The sequence below is a fragment of the Lepidochelys kempii genome, chromosome 11 (genome assembly GCF_965140285.1).
Source record: "Lepidochelys kempii isolate rLepKem1 chromosome 11, rLepKem1.hap1, whole genome shotgun sequence".
Classification (NCBI taxonomy): domain Eukaryota; kingdom Metazoa; phylum Chordata; order Testudines; family Cheloniidae; genus Lepidochelys; species Lepidochelys kempii.
The window spans coordinates 68,639,208-68,658,718 of record NC_136390.1 but is presented as its reverse complement, the minus strand read 5'-3'; the positions used below and the strand labels follow the sequence as shown (position 1 = coordinate 68,658,718).

At 46.3% G+C, this 19,511-nt stretch overlaps 1 protein-coding gene across 1 annotated transcript in view; it reads left to right on the top strand.

The window, feature by feature from the left end:
• Nucleotides 1-15,635, top strand: part of MREG (melanoregulin) — a 44,157-nt gene extending 28,522 nt beyond the window's left edge. Inside the window, exons 3-5 of the mRNA XM_073306746.2 lie at nt 8,644-8,734; nt 13,354-13,517; nt 13,901-15,635. Of these exons, the coding sequence (XP_073162847.1) occupies nt 8,644-8,734; nt 13,354-13,517; nt 13,901-14,035 (390 nt within the window). The 3' untranslated portion in view covers nt 14,036-15,635. The remainder of the gene's footprint in view (nt 1-8,643; nt 8,735-13,353; nt 13,518-13,900) is intronic.
• The last annotated feature ends 3,876 nt before the right edge of the window (nt 15,636-19,511 follow it).

Sequence of the window (19,511 nt, the reverse complement as noted above, 5' to 3'; positions counted from 1 at the left end):
TAGCAAGGTCCCCGTTAACATAAAATTCAGGTGGAGAGAGAGAGATCAGGGTATCTGGAGTGATTAGTATACAGCAGTGATTTTCAACCTTTTAACATTTGTGGACCCCTAAACAATTTCGAATGGAGGTGCAGACCTCTTTGGAAATCTTAGACATAGTTTGCAGACCCTCAGAGGTCCACGGACCACAGGTTGAAAACCACTGGTATAAAACAATAGGGTACAAACACTTTCCACCCATCCAGGGCTCCTAATAATAGAAACTAATTATTGGATTCAACTCAAATGAGCAAATAGTTTGTATATTAAAAATGTATTTGTCTAAAGAGGTCAGAGATTCACTGCTTATTTTTTGCAGAGACCCTTCCTTCCTTCCTTCCTTGTTAATACTTTGGGTCATGAGGACGCTGGGAGGATTCCAAGGGATCTCTGCCAAAAAGGGCCAAGGCAGTATGTGCCTCACACTGGGAAAGCTGAGGTTTGGGGTTTGTTTTTGCTCTCTGGGTTGCAGTCAACTTCTCCTCGAACTCTCACTTACAAACTGCAGTCTCTTCTTCAGTTAAAAAATAATCTCTTTCCCTTCTCACTGAGCCAGAGTTCACATCCTAGTGTCCAGGGTGCGTCACAAAAGAGAGGACTTCCAGGTTATTACTGTATCCTCTCCTTTTCAGAACTTAAATGGCGTATCAGGTCATGTGCAAAACTGGAACAATGAGGCCATTTTCAGGCTCCAAGGGAGGAGGTGGGGAAGGGAAACACCTTTGCTTTGCTTTGCCAATCAGTGAATAGCACCAATACTCTCTTAGCTAAGAATGAAGGATTTCTTCCTATTCCCAGGCTGGGGGAAAAAACAGCATACGCTGCTATGTGCTGATCTGAATTTCCCCTGCTCTCCTGGCATAAATTCTTGACTATCGTAACATCCATGATCCTCTCACTCAAAATCATAATCTCAGAGGAGTTCCTTTGGTTATATTTGAGCAATGGAGGGAAACAGATGATTCACTTGGAGCGCTGCTGTCTTGACTTGGCTGTCTGCATGCAGAAGAAGTATAGAAATGTCCTGTCTGTAACCGGAGAAGCTCGGGGCCAACATTTTCAAACCTGATGCCTTAAGTTTGGATCGTAATCAGTGTTAGTTGCTGAAAGAGTGTCACCCACAAGTCAGCACCTCTTAAAAATCAGGACACTTCTAATTCGGAGTCTAACCTTAGCACCTAGGTTTACATTATTTTTTGGCGTAAGTATCTAATCCCATTTGTTACAAACAAATGAAAATACTTGAGTCACCTCAGTGGTTTGTAGGTACAAAAGAACATTTCAATTAAGTGACGTCTTAAAGTGACTTTCTTAAAGGCTGCTTTGCTTGTGTACCTCAAGGGCCGGACCCAGTTCGCAATAGAAGTTTCCCCCACTGATTTGAATTGCTGGATCCCGGCCTAAACTGAGATGTGCTCCTGTGAGATGGAAATCTTGCCCAGGGTGCTGCATATCTGGGGAACGAGGTTCTGATCTTACTGGTCTGATAGACAGCCAGAGGTCAGCTAGTACTATGTGGTGAATTTATCGGATTTCGCAGTGTGACTGTGACAGAAACAGGATTTTTAACCATCATTCCAATTCAAGAATTCAAACCAGACTTAGGCCAGGAAGACCCTTGAAATTGAAAATCACTCTTAACCATATAATGCCACCTTGGATAACAATTGTATGTCGGCAAGTGCAAGGGCTAACGCACATGTTGGTATTAGACCGGGGTGGGCAAACTATGGCCCGCGGGCTGGATCCAGCCCCTCGGGGCTTTGGATCCGGCCTGCGGGATTGCCACCGCCGCGGGCTCCGCACCAATCCTGGAAGCGGCCACACCGCGTCCCTGCAGCCTGTGGGGGTGGAGCAGCAGAGGGCTCTGCACGCTGCTCTTGCCTGTGGGTACCTCCGCAAAGCTGCCATTGGCCAAGAACAGGTTACCGTGGTCAATGGGAGCTTCGGGGGAGGTACCCACAGGTGAGGGAAACACGCCGAGCCCTCTGCTGCCCCGCCCCACCCCACCCCAAGGGGCCACGCAGGGACGTGGTGCTGGCCGCTTCCCGGAGCAGTGGGGGGCCAGGGCCAGGGCAGGCATGCAGAGAGCCTGCCCTGGCCCCAGTGCGCGCCACCCCGGAGCTGCTCTAGGTAAGCAGCACTGGGCCGGACCCTGAACCCCTCCTGCACCCCAACTCCCTGCCCTGAGCCCCCTGCCACCCCACACCCCTCCTGCACTCCAACTCCCTGACCTGAGCCCCCTCCCAAACCCTGCTCCCCAACCCCCTGTCCCAAGCAATTTCCTCTCCCAGATGTGGCCCACCCCTGTATTAGACACTTCATTATATAGAGAAATTCTAACTTAAGGTACTGTAGATACTGCCTATGTATGATTTCAGTGGGAGATGTATATGAGTGACAACTGAGTGTGTGGTTTATGGCTTGGCTTCTTTATAACTTTCAGACCAATGAGGCAGGCAATAGGAGGGATTAGTGCCTCTGTTCTTATCTAGGATTCTGCTTCCTAGATGTGGGTCACTTTGTGCGGTCTCTTCTTCCCCAAGACCTGGTCACGGTTCCTAAAGCGTGGTTTGTTCCCTATTCAGAGTCCTTGAATCCGTTCTAAGTTAATTTCCTTTGATACCGCCCGCAGGCTACTGAGGATCTTGCTAGATGGTTGTTGCTAGTCCTCTCACATACTATAGCTGAGCAAGTTCCAGGAGTGGTGAGCCTGGAGTTCTGCTCTGATGTCACCAACTTCAAACTCACAGGGCCAGACATGTGACTGAGGAACACTTCGTGCAGCTGGGTGGGCCAGTGTGTAGAAAGTGGCCTTTAGCCACTTTTGCACTCCCTGATCTTGGAGCCACTCTTTACCAGGCCAGTCCCTAGGGAGAAGTGAGACCAGACTGCTGGGGCTGCCAGAATCATGGGGATGGTTCTCCTGGGACGGGGACACCTGGACCAATTCTAAACCCAGGTGTGATGATAACTGCAGGGCTGTTTCTATTCTTGGCTCTTTTTCTGGCTCATGTGCCTATGGTTCAGTGCTGTGCTGGAGTTCAGCTTTAGTCACACATTGGCATCGTGACAAGATGGCAACAAGGAGACAGGGCAACGAGGGCTGGTGACTGCCAAGTAATGAGCAGAGAGAATGCACCTACTTGGTACTGTGCTGGAAACTGGGGCTGATACGTTCAAAATCAGTTAAAGGATTTAGCTCCGAATTCCATGGACTTCAGTGGGAGTGGTATGGCTAAATCCCCCCTCCTTGGCTAAACTGACAGTAATGCATAAGAGTTGTAGGCAGAGATTAAGGTAAGATCTGGATTCCTGGTCCTGTAAACCTAGCTTATCACAGATGCAAGGAGTCAGCAGCCCACACCCACCTGCCTCTGTGACGTGGCAGGGTGAGAGAGTTGGTTAGTGAGTCAGGAGAAAATGAGTGAGACATCCTTGTCTTCATCCTTTCTTGCCTGAGCCTCAATTTGATGGACCACTCCCCACCCTGCTCTAAATATGACTGATACCCAAATGTCTTGAGTCATCAGTGGAAGAACATGGTGTCCTTCCACTCAGCGCACCCAGGGCCCTTCCCCATTCCAGTACAGAGGCGCACACAGTAATTACACAAGATGCTCTAAGTATGAATGTGCTAGACGTGCAATATGGAAACATCACATCCAGTTTGTCTCCTAGTAACACGCAGGTGTTATCACGAGTCATTTTAGGTAGAGCTGGTATTGAGGGCTATAATGTCAGGCAAACTTCACTTCCATTATCAGACCCTGTTTACATTTGCCTTTAGCTTTACCAAACTGTAATAGTTCAGGCTGAAATTTCCTTTGTTGGGTGTCCGCCTCAGGTTAATCTTTTTTTCCAGAGGGGTTGTGGGGGAGGGAGTTGTTCAGCCGACTCCAATTTCTTACAGTAACTTCACTGAAAAGCTCAATCATGCCCAAGCTTTGCAGCAGGGACTTGATATTTGGCAGGAAGGTTGTCCTAGTGCCAGGGATGTGGCTTTGCTTGTGAAAATCTGGGCAGGTTCTAATCTTCTGAAAATTTCAGTTCCCACAAGCTCGGAAGAGAAAACAGTGGTGACATCTCTGAAGAGTCTGTCTTCACAGAGCACCCTCCATCACCTCCCAATACAGTTGCTATGTGCCAGCTAGACTATGCATGTGCCATCCCCGCTATTGTCCCTGCGCGTGCTGCATTCAAGAGCTGCTGGGGCTGAGTAAGACCTGAGCACCACTGTGGCCTCTGGACCCAAACTGACAGCATGAAGATTTTCTGTGTTCGGTGCTGAGGCAGTGAGGAGGAGCCGTCAGTCTGAGTAGAATTCAGAGGTGTGAGAGCCATGGGTTGGGGAACCAAAAGTCTCGGGGGGGGCAGAGAAAGCAATTTGAGGATGAGTTGGGGCAGAAGGATCTGTAACCCCCAGAGCGCACACTCCCTTCCAGAACTGGGCCTAGAACCCAGGATTCCTGAGTCTCAACATTTCCGTGCAGGCTAGTAAACAGCTGTGAGATCCAGTGGCAAAGAGTGTCTCATCCCCTTGTATGGGCTGCTCCACACAGGAAAATAACAGCCTACTACTGCTATCAGTTACTCTTTTAGCTCAGTACTGTGGATCTAAACATCTCAACCTTGCTGATGACTCCAGGGGGTAGTGGGGGGGGGTGTCAATATGGTTCCATGGAAAGGAATTTCTGCTTTTCCGTTTCTCTTTCTTTCTGTGTTTTTGCTGCAGGACTCTTGGGGGGTGGAGTGGGCTGGAGAACTAAGAAGGCTCTGTCCTCACAAGAGCAATAAAATCTAGTAATTGAGAGTGCATGGGATTTTTGGATATTTTTGTTTTAATTCCAAACTTTTAAAAAACACTTGAAAGGAATGTGTGTATGTGAAAGATTAAAACATGTCTGACCTATCAATTCAGAGCAGAGATCGAGCCCACTCCAATTGTCCAATCCTTCTGCTAACTATGATATTTCTGGGTAAAAAGCAAACAGAACCCCATGCTCCATCTGCACTCACACTTGATCAAAATACCTAATTGGTTTTAATTCACACCTTCCCCCCCCCCCCCTTATTTCAGTGCAAGTTCGTGGGGTGGACACTTGCTTTGGATTAAGAATGTCCCTAATTCCCTTTAAAAATCCTAACATACCAAATCAAAATAGGACAGAATGTGAAGTTTTTGGTTTTGTTTTTTTAACCTGGTTTGAATTAAAACCAATTTTGTTATTTTGGAGCAAATTTAAGCAAAAGCAGCCTTTAGGAAAAAACAGAACAAATATTTAAAGTGGTTTTTAATGCCTGCTTAAATTTAAAAAAGAAAAGCGGGGGTGGGGGGGAGAGGAAATGGGACATGATCCCAATATCTGCTGGTCACCTTTAAAAGCTAAATTAGCATTTACCTGTTAGTAATTACCTATTAAAAATGAGAAGTTTCTCTTGCAGACTTTCTGTGTAATTGTAGGAAAATTATCAACATAATGCATTTTACTGGCAGATCACTCTTCCTTCTTTAATTGATCCTGACATGCTCTATAATTTTAGTTAATGGCTCTTAAATTTCTGGAAATTAGGTCATATAAAAATTACTCTAATTAAAATGGCATGTTAATGAACAAGATGTATACAAATGTGCAGGGAAAGGTACATTGTATACAGCTGCTCTGTAACTCTATTAGAATGGTGAAATGGGATTTGAAAGTCAGACATACAATGCAGGTTTCTGATTGGCTGTTGGTGACATCTGTCTCCTCTGTAATGGTTAAACATATGGATCTGATCTCACATATGTAATTTAACTGGTTTTGATTATAATGAGATGTCCAGGTGTTTGCAACCCCCCTCCCCCCAGCCCCAGTCCTCCTATAGATGGCTTTGTGCCTTTCTAAGTGAGGTGTCTGTTTTGTTTTTAGAGGAGGAAAGTGTGTGTATGGGGTGGTTATGGGGATTGGAGAGAAGCTGAAGCATCATTGCTTAAACTTTCCAAAAGTCTTCACCCTGTGAGCAGAGGTCAGACTTGGAAATATACAGCCCAAAAGACTAACGTTATGAGTAACTGGAACAAAGTGATTGATCACATAAGTTTACTAGCACATTTATTTGAGCATAAGCTTTCATGAGCTACAGCTCACTGCATCCGATGAAGTGGGCTGTAGCTCATGAAAGCTTATGCTCAGATAAATTTGTTAGTCTCTAAGGTGCCACAAGTCCTCCTTTTCTTTTTGCTGATACAGACTAATACGGCTGCTACTCTGAAACCAGTCATAAGTTTACTAGTGATTTTTGGTAGAGAATGAATACAACTAGGAAAGTGATCTGAATTCAATTCCATTTTATGTATCAAAGGTCTGGATTACCAATCACTTAACCTGTGCAAATCCACAGACTACACAGGCGTTTGCATAATTGGAAGACAGTGTGGTCACAGGACTTACTGAACTTTATTGTGCTGATTTGATAAGGTGAAAAGAATCCAGGTGGATTTTTAGACCCTAAGTTGAATTCACATAGGGCTGGTGGTTACTTGTAAACTGAGTGCATGAAATAGGGAAATAATTAAGAGATGAAAAAGATTGACACCTGTCCACCCCATGATGCCATTTTTACACACGTTCTACTCTGTAAAATGGACTAACATTCAGGTATCCATTTAACATGTTTATATTAGTAATCACGGTAGCAAAGGACAGAGTGTATTTTGGATGACCAGTTACTATGTTAAATGGATACTTTAATGTATAAGGGGTCCAACTCAACCTCAAATATACAACTGCATACTTGTATCAGAGGTCAGAACCGGGCCACATGCACTGTGGGAGTGCCGTGATTACTAGGGGAATCTTACTTTTGTTGCATTTCCTGACTGGTGTGTGCACAGTTTTGATGTTCTATAAATAAGTGTTGGCATTTAATCTCTGTAATGTCAATTGAAATACTAATGCACAAATAGCTAAACTAATGTCACTTTTACGGTTCCAGGGTCAAAAGTTTACTCAGGTGTGGGATACCAGATTAAAAGATTAGTATAAAATGACACTAAAAACATAGATATTTTGTATTCTGCAGCACAACAAATTGCATAGTAACTCTAAATTGAATGGAAATCGCATCTGCAAACCCAGTTGTTCAGTCATTTTTAACTGTTAATGTTCAACACTAGCTTGAAGACTAGTCCTCAGTACTGGTAAGTCCTGGCTTGTAAAAATCAGCCATTTCTGAGTTAAGCATGGACAAAACAAATATCTTGCTTTTTTGGCTATTTAAATAATCATGGCCCAGGTTTTCTAAAGGGCTCAATTTCCATTGTTCTCTAAGCACTTCTGAAAATCTTCATTTAGGTGCCTAAATAGGAGCTGAGCTCTTCTGCAAATCTGGCCCTGGCTTAATTTGAAATGTGTCACTGGGTTATGCTCAAGCTTTAAAATAAAAACACAAATTCTGTGGGTTGTGATCAGACATGGAAAATTGCAACCAAAAGGTGCCATTTCTTTAGAAGTTAGAAGCCTGGGAAAATAAGTTGCAATGGAAGGTCTGGTATAACTAGATAAGAGATCCTCACAGGAACAGCTTTTTGTGTCTCCAAATTCCAGGAAAAGCTCTTTGGGAAATATCTCTAGGGTTTCAGCTGGGCTTCAGACCAACTGAGTAGGAATGAACCAGTCCCCTCCAGCACACCTTGTTCTGCATCCTAGGACAGCATTGCAGAACCCAGGAGAGGGCTGGGCTCTGTTTCTAGATTGTTTCCCTCTTTGTTTCCCCTGCCCAAAATAAGGAGTCCATTTTCAGCTATTGGACCCATAAATCATGGTAAAGTTTTCAAAAATTATAGACTAAATTCTGCAATACAGTACAACTTGAAGACCACAGAGTTTCTTAGGGATTATACCAGCGTAACTGAGGACAGAATACATTCACGAGGAAGTTTAAGTTTAACTAATGTTGAGTAGAGCTTGTCCATGTTTTGAAGAGATCAACCTAACTTCCATTGAAATAAATGGGAGTTAGGTCAGTGACTTCAGTGGGCAAAGAACTGGGTCCAACTCAGACCGGCTGAAATGTTCTAGTCCATTTGTTTTTGATGCGAAAAAATGGCCTTTTCTAGGGGTGGAGGAATGGAAGTGTTCTGGCTTTTCAACAGAAATAGAAGCGTTTTGTAGTTTTTAGCTTTCTGTTCTTGATTTTAAAACAACCACCACCTTGTTTCAGCATTTTTTCAGTGACAATACTTTGCACTTTTCAGCCAGCTGTAGGTCCTCTGCTATAGAAAGATGAGCACATATTTTAAAATGCAGTTACACTAAGCCTTGTGATTGGAACTTAGTTAATTATGTTGATGCTTGAGCCAAACTCATGCCCATTCTCCCACAGATGTACTGACTCCAGTGGCAAGAAGGTTAAAATAGGAAAAAAATATTTTAGTTGGTAAAGTAAGCAGCTATGGCCATAAATCCACACTGGGAACAGACCTGTGGAGTGAGACGTTACTCTGTCATAGACCTATGAATGTGGCTGGGTCTCTGGGAGTAGAAATCACTGGAAAAGAGCCAGGTGGGACGAGCCATACAGAGTGAAGAAGGCTGAATCTGTTCTCCCCTTGCCTTGCAGGAATGGCAAAAACTGAACTATGACATCTATACCTTGCGGCAAATCCGAAGGGAAGTGAGAAGCAGATGGAAACGTATTTTGGAAGAATTAGGTAAACTCGAGGTCATGGCTATTTTATTTGCAGCAGCATAGCTGTTCAGCAAAGGCTGTTACTGATGCCTTCATATCTTGGGGGTAATCTTCCAACCCCCCCTCCCCCTTTTGTTTTGCATAGATGCAAAATGACAGAGCCACCAAGGCTTCACTGAAGAGGGGTGCAGTTGGAAAGAGGTAGTGCAGAGGGACACTGGGTCTTTTCCCTCCAACCTGCCGCACCGTGCAAAGGAGTGCCATCCTATGGCTCTATGCAGCAGCTCATGGGTGGGCGAGCTTGGAGGAGGGGTCTGGCCACTGGCTCTTGTGACAAAGTTCCTCCTCTGCCTTGGTGGGTTCTGCACTCTCTGGCAGATTTGCTCACCTCAGAGGTTCACGGCAGTCCTCCGTTTGGCTCCTTTTGTTAGTGGCACAAAGCTGCCGTTCAGCTAACCTCATCACTGGCCAGCATGGGGAAAAGGAGGAGAACAATCCCCACAGTCTCTGCTGGCCCACCTAATGGGTTGGGAGACAGGCCAGAGACCTTCCCCTCTGGTGGCACCCACAGTCCAGGTCAACTCCTCTTCTATCAAATAGAGAGTTGGGGGTGGGGGAAATAGGGGGAACCCAGGCCTGCCCTCTACTCCGGGTTCCAGCCCAGGGCCCTGTGGATTGCAGCTGTCTATAGTGTCTCCTGTAACAGCTGCGTGACAACTACAACTCCCTGGGCTACTTCCCCATGGCCTCCTCCCAACACCTTCTTTATCCTCACCACTGGACCTGCCTCCTAATGTCTGATAACGCTTGTACTAGAATCATAGAATATTAAGGTTGGAAGGGACCTCAGGAGGTCATCTAGTCCAACCCCCTGCTCAAAAGAAGGACCAATCCCCAATTAAATCATCCCAGCCAGGGCTTTGTCAAGCCTGACCTTAAAAACTTCTAAGGAAGGAGATTCTACCACCTCCCTAGGTAACGCATTCCAGTGTTTCACCACCCTCCTAGTGAAAAAGTTTTTCCTAATATCCAACCTAAACCTCCCCCACTGCAACTTGAGACCATTACTCCTTGTCCTGTCCTCTTCTACCACTGAGAATAGTCTAGAACCATCCTCTCTGGAACCTCTGGAACCATCCTCTCTCAGGTAGTTGAAAGCAGCTATCAAATCCCCCCTCATTCTTCTCTTCTGCAGACTAAACAGTCCCAGTTCCCTCAGCCTCTCCTCATAAGTCATGTGTTCCAGACCCCTAATCATTTTTGTTGCCCTTCGCTGGACTCTTTCCAATTTATCCACATCCTTCTTGTAGTGTGGGGCCCAAAACTGGACACAGTACTCCAGATGAGGCCTCACCAATGTTGAATACTGGGGGACGATCACATCCCTCGATCTGCTCGCTATGCCCCTACTTATACATCCCAAAATGCCATTGGCCTTCTTGGCAACAAGGGCACACTGCTGACTCATATCCAGCTTCTCGTCCACTGTCACCCCTAGGTCCTTTTCCGCAGAACTGCTGCCTAGCCATTCGGTCCCTAGTCTGTAGCTGTGCATTGGGTTCTTCCGTCCTAAGTGCAGGACCCTGCACTTATCCTTATTGAACCTCATCAGATTTCTTTTGGCCCAATCCTCCAATTTTTCTAGGTCCCTCTGTATCCTGTCCCTGCCCTCCAGCGTATCTACCACTCCTCCCAGTTTCGTATCATCCGCAAATTTGCTGAGAGTGCAATCCACACCATCCTCCAGATCATTTATGAAGATATTGAACAAAACCGGCCCCAGGACCGACCCCTGGGGCACTCCACTTGACACCGGCTGCCAAGTAGACATGGAGCCATTGATCACTACCCGTTGAGCCCGACAATCTAGCCAACTTTCTACCCACCTTATAGTGCATTCATCCAGCCCATACTACTTTAACTTGCTGACAAGAATACTGTGGGAGACCGTGTCAAAAGCTTCTCAGTCCTCCAGCAGTACGCTTACTCACTCTCAGCTTCTTGCGCGCCTTTTGCTCCCAGCTCCTCGCACGCACCTCACTAACTAAAGTGAGGTCCTTTTTAAAACCAGGTGCCCTGATTAGCCTGCCTGTCCTAATTGATTCTGGTAGCTTCTTATTTGGCTCCAGGTGTCCTAATTAGCCTGCCTTAATTGGTTCCAGCAACTTCCTGATTGTTCTGGAACAACCCATTATCTTACTGAGGGGAAAGGGATCTGCTTAATCTGGGGCTAATATATCTACCTTCGATCACCCACCTGTAGCCATCTGGCCTGACCCTGTCACACTCTGTAAACTCTGGGTGGGTCCACTAGTCAAAAAATTGCCTAGGGTGGTTACACAGAGCGGCAGTAGGTGCTCCACCAGATAGGAAAGGGGGTGTCCCCTCTACCCTGCCACAACATGCATGGTGTTTGTCTATTTGACATCTGCATCATGATAGGGGTTTGGATAAATGGGGGGTATACCGTATACCACATAGAATCTATGATTCTATGTGGTATACGGTATACCCCCCATTTATCCAAACCCCTATTATCCAAACCGCCGTGTTAATCCAGATCCATTCGCTGTCCCCCATGCATCTCAGGGCCAGGACTGTGAGGAGGAGGAGGAGGAGTCCCCATCTGTGGGGGAGCCCACCCTGTTGAATGTCTCCTGTGGCAGAACCAGGAGCCCTCTGCAACCTCTCTGGTGCAGGAGTGAGCGAGCAGTGCCGTGACAGGTGAGCTGCAGAGGGCTCCTGGTGACACCCAGTACCTGCAGGTGCAGGGGAGGGCCAAGGATCTGCAGTCCTAGCAGAGTCCTACCCAGGGGTTTCTGCTCCTTGTGCCTGCAGGAGTTGGATGTCACCCACCCTGTGGCAGTGCAGGGAGCCTCTGCAGTCCTGCTGTCATGGGAGTGGGGCAGAGACCCTGGCCACGACTGCAGAGGAGAAGTTGAACCCCCAGTCGTGGGGGAGGCCACCCTGCTGCTGAATGGCTGGCTGGGTCCAGCTCCCTTGATTAACCAAATTCCTGATTATCCAAATAAAATCCCTGTCCCCAGGCTATTTGGACGATCGGGTCAGGGATTACCCTGTCTTTTTAAGAGCAAGGCAGCTCAAAATGAAAGAGCACTGATTTCTTTAAAACTACATTTTTCCCAAATCTCTTTTTCTGATGAAAGTGATGTGAAATTATCGATTTTCCTCCTCTGGTTAATACCAGCAGATCTGAAGAACTGTAAAGAAATTTTAAATGGGGTTTAAATGAATAAAACTGCTTGGCAATGCCCTTTTCTTTCCACTGCTTTGCCTAGTTGTCCTGGAAAGAGTTAAATCCACCTTGTGATCCAAACACATCTGGCTGGTCCTCTGGAGGAAACTGCAATGATATGTGGGGCCAGGGTCCCCATGGCCTTGTGTAGTTCTTGATATCTGGGCAAGATAGATGCAAAATTCTGGCAGATCAGGAAGGCAGTGATTTGGACTACGCACGTGGAAGTCTATCTTGGGCACAGGGGAACTGCATCCCTTGGGTGTCCGTTCCTGGGCTTTTTGCCTTTGCAAGGACATGACCACTAAGAGCAAAAGAACTTATTTTCCCAGACGTGATGATGGAGGGAATCTTTTATGCACTGAAACTGTAAGTCATTGTTAACCTTTATCAACCAGACTTGGTTAGCTCCTACATACCGCTTATCACAGAACCGCAATGCCCTGGGTCCTTGGATAGAAAGTACTATACATTGAAAATTATGCTAGCACTGTGATGTACAAAAAATCCTCAATCTTACAGACTGTCATGGGAGAACATGAGACACAAAGCACATGATCTGATGGGCCTACACAAAGTCAATAGCAAAACTAGCTATAAACCCTCCAGATCTTCTGACTCCCAGTCCCACGCTTTAACCACAAGCCCAGACAGATTTTGCAGCGTCATAAAGGTCCTACAGATGATCTCACACTTCCTGGGGCCAGGGTTATGGGCAGATCATGAAGATTACATTCCAAGTCGCTTCCTTCCCACAGATGCTACTCTAATTAAAAAAACAAAACAAAACCATGCTGACTGTTTCAGTACCAAACCACCACCTGCATGTTTACTCTTGCAGTGTTGCTTTTCCCCTTCGGTTGGTTGGGGGGTTTTTTTGGCCTGACAGGTGCTGAATATGTTCAGTTCTATCAGCAGCTCTGGGACTTGCTGGATCATGAAAAGAGCAGGGCACCCAGCCTAGACTGAATGTACTCACTGTCTATGCACACAGGGAGCAGGCGAAGACTGAATCAGCACAAGTAAAGATGCCCCTTAATCGGGAAAGCACAATGCATGTGTTGCAGTTTTAAATGTTATCTCACTGGTGGCCTCCCGTTCACCCTACAGCAAGGGTACACAGTGGAGCCTGCTCAGAGGAAATGCTAGTTCACTTTATCCAAGCGTGTTTTATTTTTTCCTGTCATGGAGTATAAAATAGGAACACTAAAAGGCAAATACACAAGGCAGAGGGGGAATAGCGAACCTTCAAATACATACTGAGCTGTCTACTAGCCGAGAGCTGGATTGGGTTGGTTGGTTCTTTGTAGTAATGTTATTGCCCACTTACATCCTGCCATGTTTTGTGCCTTTCATTTAAACTGGACTGATCGTCTCTGTCCTAGGGTTTCAGAAGGAAGCGGACTCCCTGTTATCGGTGACTAAACTTAGCATCATCAGCGATTCTCAGAACATGAGCAAAGCCCGGGAGATCCTGTTAAAGATCTCTGAGGAGACGAACATTTTCCCAAACAGCTGGGAGCTCTCTGAGCGATACCTCTTTGTGGTGGTAGGTAGCTAAACATTCCTTTCTTATCTAACCCCCTCTGTCTCTGCTAATGAGGTCACAAAAGTGGCACGAGTAGTGAAATGCACAGGATCAAAGCCCCGTGTACCTCAGTCTCCCAGATATGACTGTTCAGTCCAAGATTGCACTGGTGGCCTGCTTGGGCACAAATAGAAACATGTCTGCACTATAGACCATGAGCCTGATTCAGCTGAGAGTTACTCTAGTTTTATGCCATTATATCTCTTGGAGACATGACACTGGCATGACACCGTGAAGGATGAGGCCTTATGTCTTTTCAAGCCTGTCTGAGAGGGCATTTTTGAATGGAAACTGTTGCAAAGTCAGGGATACCAGCAATTCTGACGACTCCATTATTTTGACAGGATCGTCTTATTGCACTGGATGCTGCTGATGAATTCTTTAAGATGGCCAGCATCGCCTACCCAAAGAGACCCAGGGCAGCGAAAGTGGAAGACAATCCGAAAGAAATGCAGCACGTACTTGCTCCATTGCCCTGAAGAGACTGCTTGGGCAGGAGGTGTGCTGGATTTCCTTTCCCTCACGGGAGTTGGCTTACTCGCTGAGGTTAGCCAAAGTGATGTGATTTCTTTCCTTCAGAGGACATGAGTGGATCCACAAGAGCAGAGTGCCCAAGTAAAATGACTTTATTGTGAGCATGGAGCGCAAGGGTGGCACAATCAAAAAGATCCAGGGGGGCTAAGAGTGGGCCTTGGTGCAGGGATGCTTCTCAGTGGAAAGGAGCAAGTGCTGCTATGAACCAGAGTTCTGCAGGTGGAAGAATATGAGAGACCAGTGTCTGAGCAAGGACGTGGGCGTGTGTTTGGGGAGGAGGGAACCCACTGTACAAAGTGTTGCAAAGGCTGGGATGCCTCTAGTTAGAGCAGCATATAAAGTTCTGTATTTCCGGTGGCTTCCAGTGGCATCTCATAACTGGATGTTCCCTACATTGTCCTTTGTAGTCAGAAGAACCTCTGAGAGACTATTTATTTTAACTGCCTTTGACTAGAAACGTATTCAACCTCTCTCCATGGTGGTCACATCCCTCGACCAAAATGGACTGTATTGTGCATTTATGTAAATGATACTTTATCTTCCCCAGTTCCCTCAGCAGCCAAGGTAAGACACATGGGTGCTGATCACACTAGGCACTGGGAAGGTTCAATAGGCAGTGAGCGGGTGAGTAAGTCTGAGTGGATTTAGTTGCATGTGTCAAGGACTGTCCTTGTCCAGTGATGCAGTCAGATTCCGATGTGGGTATGATTTCCCATTTCATCAGCAATGCTACAGGAAGAGAATATCCCTTCCCTTCTTATTTATTCAGCCCTGTAGCTGCTCTTGCAAGTGGTGGCAGAAAATCAAATCCTATTCCTCCGGCTGGCATCTTCCCTCCCGAGATTGAAAACTGGTTGTCCAGGACTGAGCTCTGTAACTCAAGCATGAAGCCAGTGAAGGATCCTGATTCCAAGCTTAGCTCCCAGTGAGATTCTGTTCTAAAGACTTGTTTTGCAAAGCATGTGTGACGCTGGGTTACAGAAACTTTTTCATTGGATCTCTGTAAACAAATCGGCCAAGACCTTCCAAAGTGACTAGTGATGTTGGGATGCCTCCATTCTTTGATACTCAACTTGACTCTTTAAGGCGTCTTTGGTTGGGCCCCCAAAATCACTAGCTGCTTTTGGAAAACCTGGGTTGTCATAACTGCATTATTTTAAATGGGGAAAAAAAGGTGAGGGTGTATTGTGCAAAGAAGTATGCTGTTACAAAGCTTGTGACATGAGATTTTTAATAACCCTTTATGTCATCTTGCTGTTTTATCTGGTAATAAGCAATAATTTTAAAACACTGGATGTTAAGAATAAGTAAGAGTTCTTGTTCATCAGTGGTTAATAGAACTGCTGCAGAGTGGCCAGCTGAGAGAGTTCGTTTCATTGGAGGCTTCTTAGGAAACAAAATTGCCAGTTAGAACTTTTATTTGTTTATACCTACAGTGTTAAAATATCTATGAATTGTAAATGTTTGTCAAGCTTCCTGGAAATGTTTTGTCAGTTCTGTACATTGATGAAACCTTACTTTAATAAACACAAAGTTCTGTGACAATCAGGCAAAGTTCTCATTTGAGGAGGTGTTTGCCTCTACAGGGACCTGTTCAGTGAGTCTTTTTCAACCAAAAAAAAAGCAATTTCCCTACTGTGTGGGTGGCTGGGGGAATGCAGAGCATCTACTTCATGCACCTGTGCATGACACTCAGGGTGTGTCTACACTCGAAATGTTACAGCTGTGCTACTGGAATGCAGACACTTGCTACGGAGACGGAAGGAGTTCTTCGGCCCCTGCAGTAAGTCTGCCTCTTTGGTTGACCTAGCTACTGCCTTTCAAAGAGTTCTTCGCTCTGCAGCCTACGCCATGGCTTAGGTCAGCTTCATTACTCGGCACAGGGAGTGACCGTTTTCACAGCCCTGAGCGATGCAGTTAAGCCAACCTAACTATGTGTCCCTCGTGCAATTCAGCGGGAGTTCTGCCCTCCATAGGGAGTACAGCTGAGATTTTCAAAGGGCCCTGTGAGGATTAGGCACCTCAGCCATGCTGGATTTCAATGGGATTTGGACACCTCACTCAAACTCCTCTGAGAATTCTGCCCTGTTGAGGAGGGGGCAGTTTAAAGGCACAAACAGCAGCTAGGGGTTAGATTCACAAAAGGCTTTAGGCATCTAACTGCCACTCTAGGAGTCTATATCTCAGAATCAGGCCTCTCTGGGGCTCAAAAAGCCTCTGCTCAGCTGCTGTTGAACCCTATAGGTGCCTAAACTCGCTCAGCACCTGTATTTTTTGCAGTAAAATTTCCCTAGGTGCCAATGTTTCTGCTTCTGGGCATGTGCACTGCAGCCCCGCTTGAGGTGTCCAGACGCCTAAGCCCCAGAGCGAAGCACGAATGAGGGAAGATTGGCATTCCTCCACGTAACTCGCTTGTAGGGCCCAATCCAGTAAGCGTGCTCAGAGCTCAGCTACTGCATTGGGTCCCGGTAGACTCATAGACCCGCAGGACCAGAAGGGATCTCAAAAAGTCTTCAAATTCAGCCACCTGGTGCTGAAGCAGGACCAAGTAAACCTAGAGCATCCCTGACAGGTGTTTGGCCAACCTGTTCTTAAAAACCTCCCATGATGGGGATTCTGAAGCCTATTCCAGAATTTAACCACACTTATAGTTAGTTAGTTCTTTTCCTAATACCTAACCTAACTTTCTTTTGCTGCAGATTAAGCCCATTACTACTTGTCATATCTTCAGTGCACACAAGGAACAGTTGATCACCGTTCACATTATAACGGCCCTTTAATGTATGAAAAGATTATCAGCCCCCTTTTCCCCCTCCTGCCCCCGCCCCGCCTTCTCCTCTCAAGGCTAAATGTGCCCAGTTTCTTTAACCTTTCCTCAGAGGTCAGTTTTTCTAAACCTTTTATTATTTTTTGTTGCTCTCCCTTGGCCTCTCTCCAATTTATCCACATCTTTCCTAAAGTGTGGTACCCAGAATTGGAGGATCGAGTACTCCAGCTGAGGTCTCACCAGTGTTAAGTAGAGCGGGACGGTTACCTCCCAGGTCTTACACATGACACTCCTGTTAATACATGTCAGAATAATATTAGCCTTTTTTTTTTTTCTTTCTGCAACTACATCCCATTCACTAGGCCAGTAATCCTGTCAAAGAAAGAAATTAGGTTGGTCTGGCATGATTTGTTCTTGACAAATCCATGTTGGCTATTCCTTTTCACCCTAGTCTCTTTTCGGTGCTTACAAACAGATTGTTTAATAATTGGTTCCAATATCTTTCCTGGTATCAAAGTTAGGCTGACTGGTCTATAATTCCCTGGGTCCGATTTTGTTTCTCTTTTTAAGGAGAGGTGGTGTTTGCCTTGTAGGTGATCTGACACAGAACTGGGGGTGATGGGGTGGGGGTGGAGAGGACTTTCCTCACCATTATTAGCCCAGTGCTTAGGATAGTTCCCTGGGATGTGAAAGACCCCTGGGTCAATCCCTGCTCCACCTGAAGGGAGGGATCTGCTATCACCCAGTGCCCTTGAGCTGTGGGATATTCTGATGTGGGCTCCCTCATCTTCTCCCATTTGAAGCTGTTCCACTGTGGATAAATAATGGGGGGAAAAAATCATGGGTGCAGGGGGACTGGATCCTGGGTCTCCTCCCACCTCTCAGGTGAGTGCACTAACTACCAGGCTACTGTGTCATTCTCATTTCTTGCTCCTTCTCTGGCCCAATGATTCTTCCATGATTTAGCCACGGTGCAATAGCTTTAACAGGAGTGTCGCCATGAGCCTACATCAAAATATCCCCATAGGCCGGAGAGGTGGCAGATCCCAGTTCAAATCCCTTCTCCCCCTCATGCAGAGGGGGCACTTGAACTGGGTTGAGTTCTGAGGGAGATGGTCCTGCTCCTCCGGGCTACAACAGCACCAATACATCAAGAGGATTTGCAGCTGAGAATCCCAAGCAGAGAGCATTGCCTCCCTGTAGCCTGGACCTGGGCACTGAACTCCCTGAGAGGGCAGGGCTTAGGACACACCCCTCTCCGGGGCATATTCCATTGGCTAGCTTAGGTGGAGAGCTGCCTAGCCTGCTGGCTTTTGTGAATCCCTTTCCGAGATTCCTCTCCCTTTCCATTCGCTGTACAGTTAGCCAAGGTGCCCAACGCAGGCTTCATGAATCACGGTGATTTTTCTAGGCACCTAAAAGGAAGGGGTGGTGACACTGAGCATCACCACACCCAAGTTTCTTTTGGAATCCAGCCCCAGGGGTCTAACTGCCATTGATTTTTTTTCGATAGGAGTTAGGAGCCTATCTGCCATTTTGTGCCTCTGAAAATCTTCCCCTCTCTTATTGCATGTTGATCTGTGCTCTAGATCTAGTGCTTCCCCTCTGCAAGTACCATTTGGTTATGTGGGGATCAAATGGTTCTAGAAATTGCGTGGCAGAAAGCATGAGGTGGAGGAACATGCCGGGGTTATTAAACCCTTCAAATGCTAGACATGATGGAACTGGTGACTTTATTTCCATTTTGTAACAGGATTGGAAGTCACCAAATGGCACCACTGCATGTAGGTAGGAATAGCGGTCAGTAGGTTTCCGGTATAGGGTGGTGTTTATGTGACCATCGTTTATTAGCACTGTAGTGTCCAGGAAGTGGATCTCTGGTGTGGACTGGACCAGGCTGAGGTTGATGGTGGGATGGAAATTGTTGAAATCATGGTGGAATTCCTCAAGGGCTTCTTTTCCATGGGTCCAGATGATGAAGATGTCATCAATATAGCGCAAGTAGAGTAGGGGCATTAGGGGACGAGAGCTGAGGAAGCGTTGTTCTAAGTCAGCCATAAAAATGTTGGCATAATGTGGGGCCGTGCGGGTACCCAAAGCAGTGCCGCTGATCTGAAGGTATACATTGTAACTTTGTCCTTACCCATAACTATTTTACATTTGGGGACAAAGTTCAGCCACCGGGTTAGCCGTGACATTATCGGGGATAGTGTTCTTGACGGCTTGTAGTCCATCTTTGTGTGGAATGTTGGTGTAGAGGGCTTCTACATCCATAGTGGCCAGGAGGGTGTTATCAGGAAGATCACCCAAGAATTGTAGTTTCCTCAGGAAGTCAGTGGTGTCTCGAAGGTAGCTGGGAGTGCTGGTAGCGTAGGGCCTGAGGAGGGAGTCTACATAGCCAGACAATCCTGCTGTCAGGGTGCCAATGCCTGAGATGATGGGGCGCCCAGGATTTCCAGGTTTATGGATCTTGGGTAGTAGATAGAATATCCCAGGTTGGGGTTCCAGGGGTGTGTCTGTGCGGATTTGATCTTGTGCTTTTTCAGGGTGTTTCTTGAGCAAATGCTGTCGTTTCTTTTGGTAACTCTCAGTGGGATCAGAGGGTAATGGCTTATAGAAAGTGGTGTTGGAGAGCTGCTGAGCAGCCTCTTGTT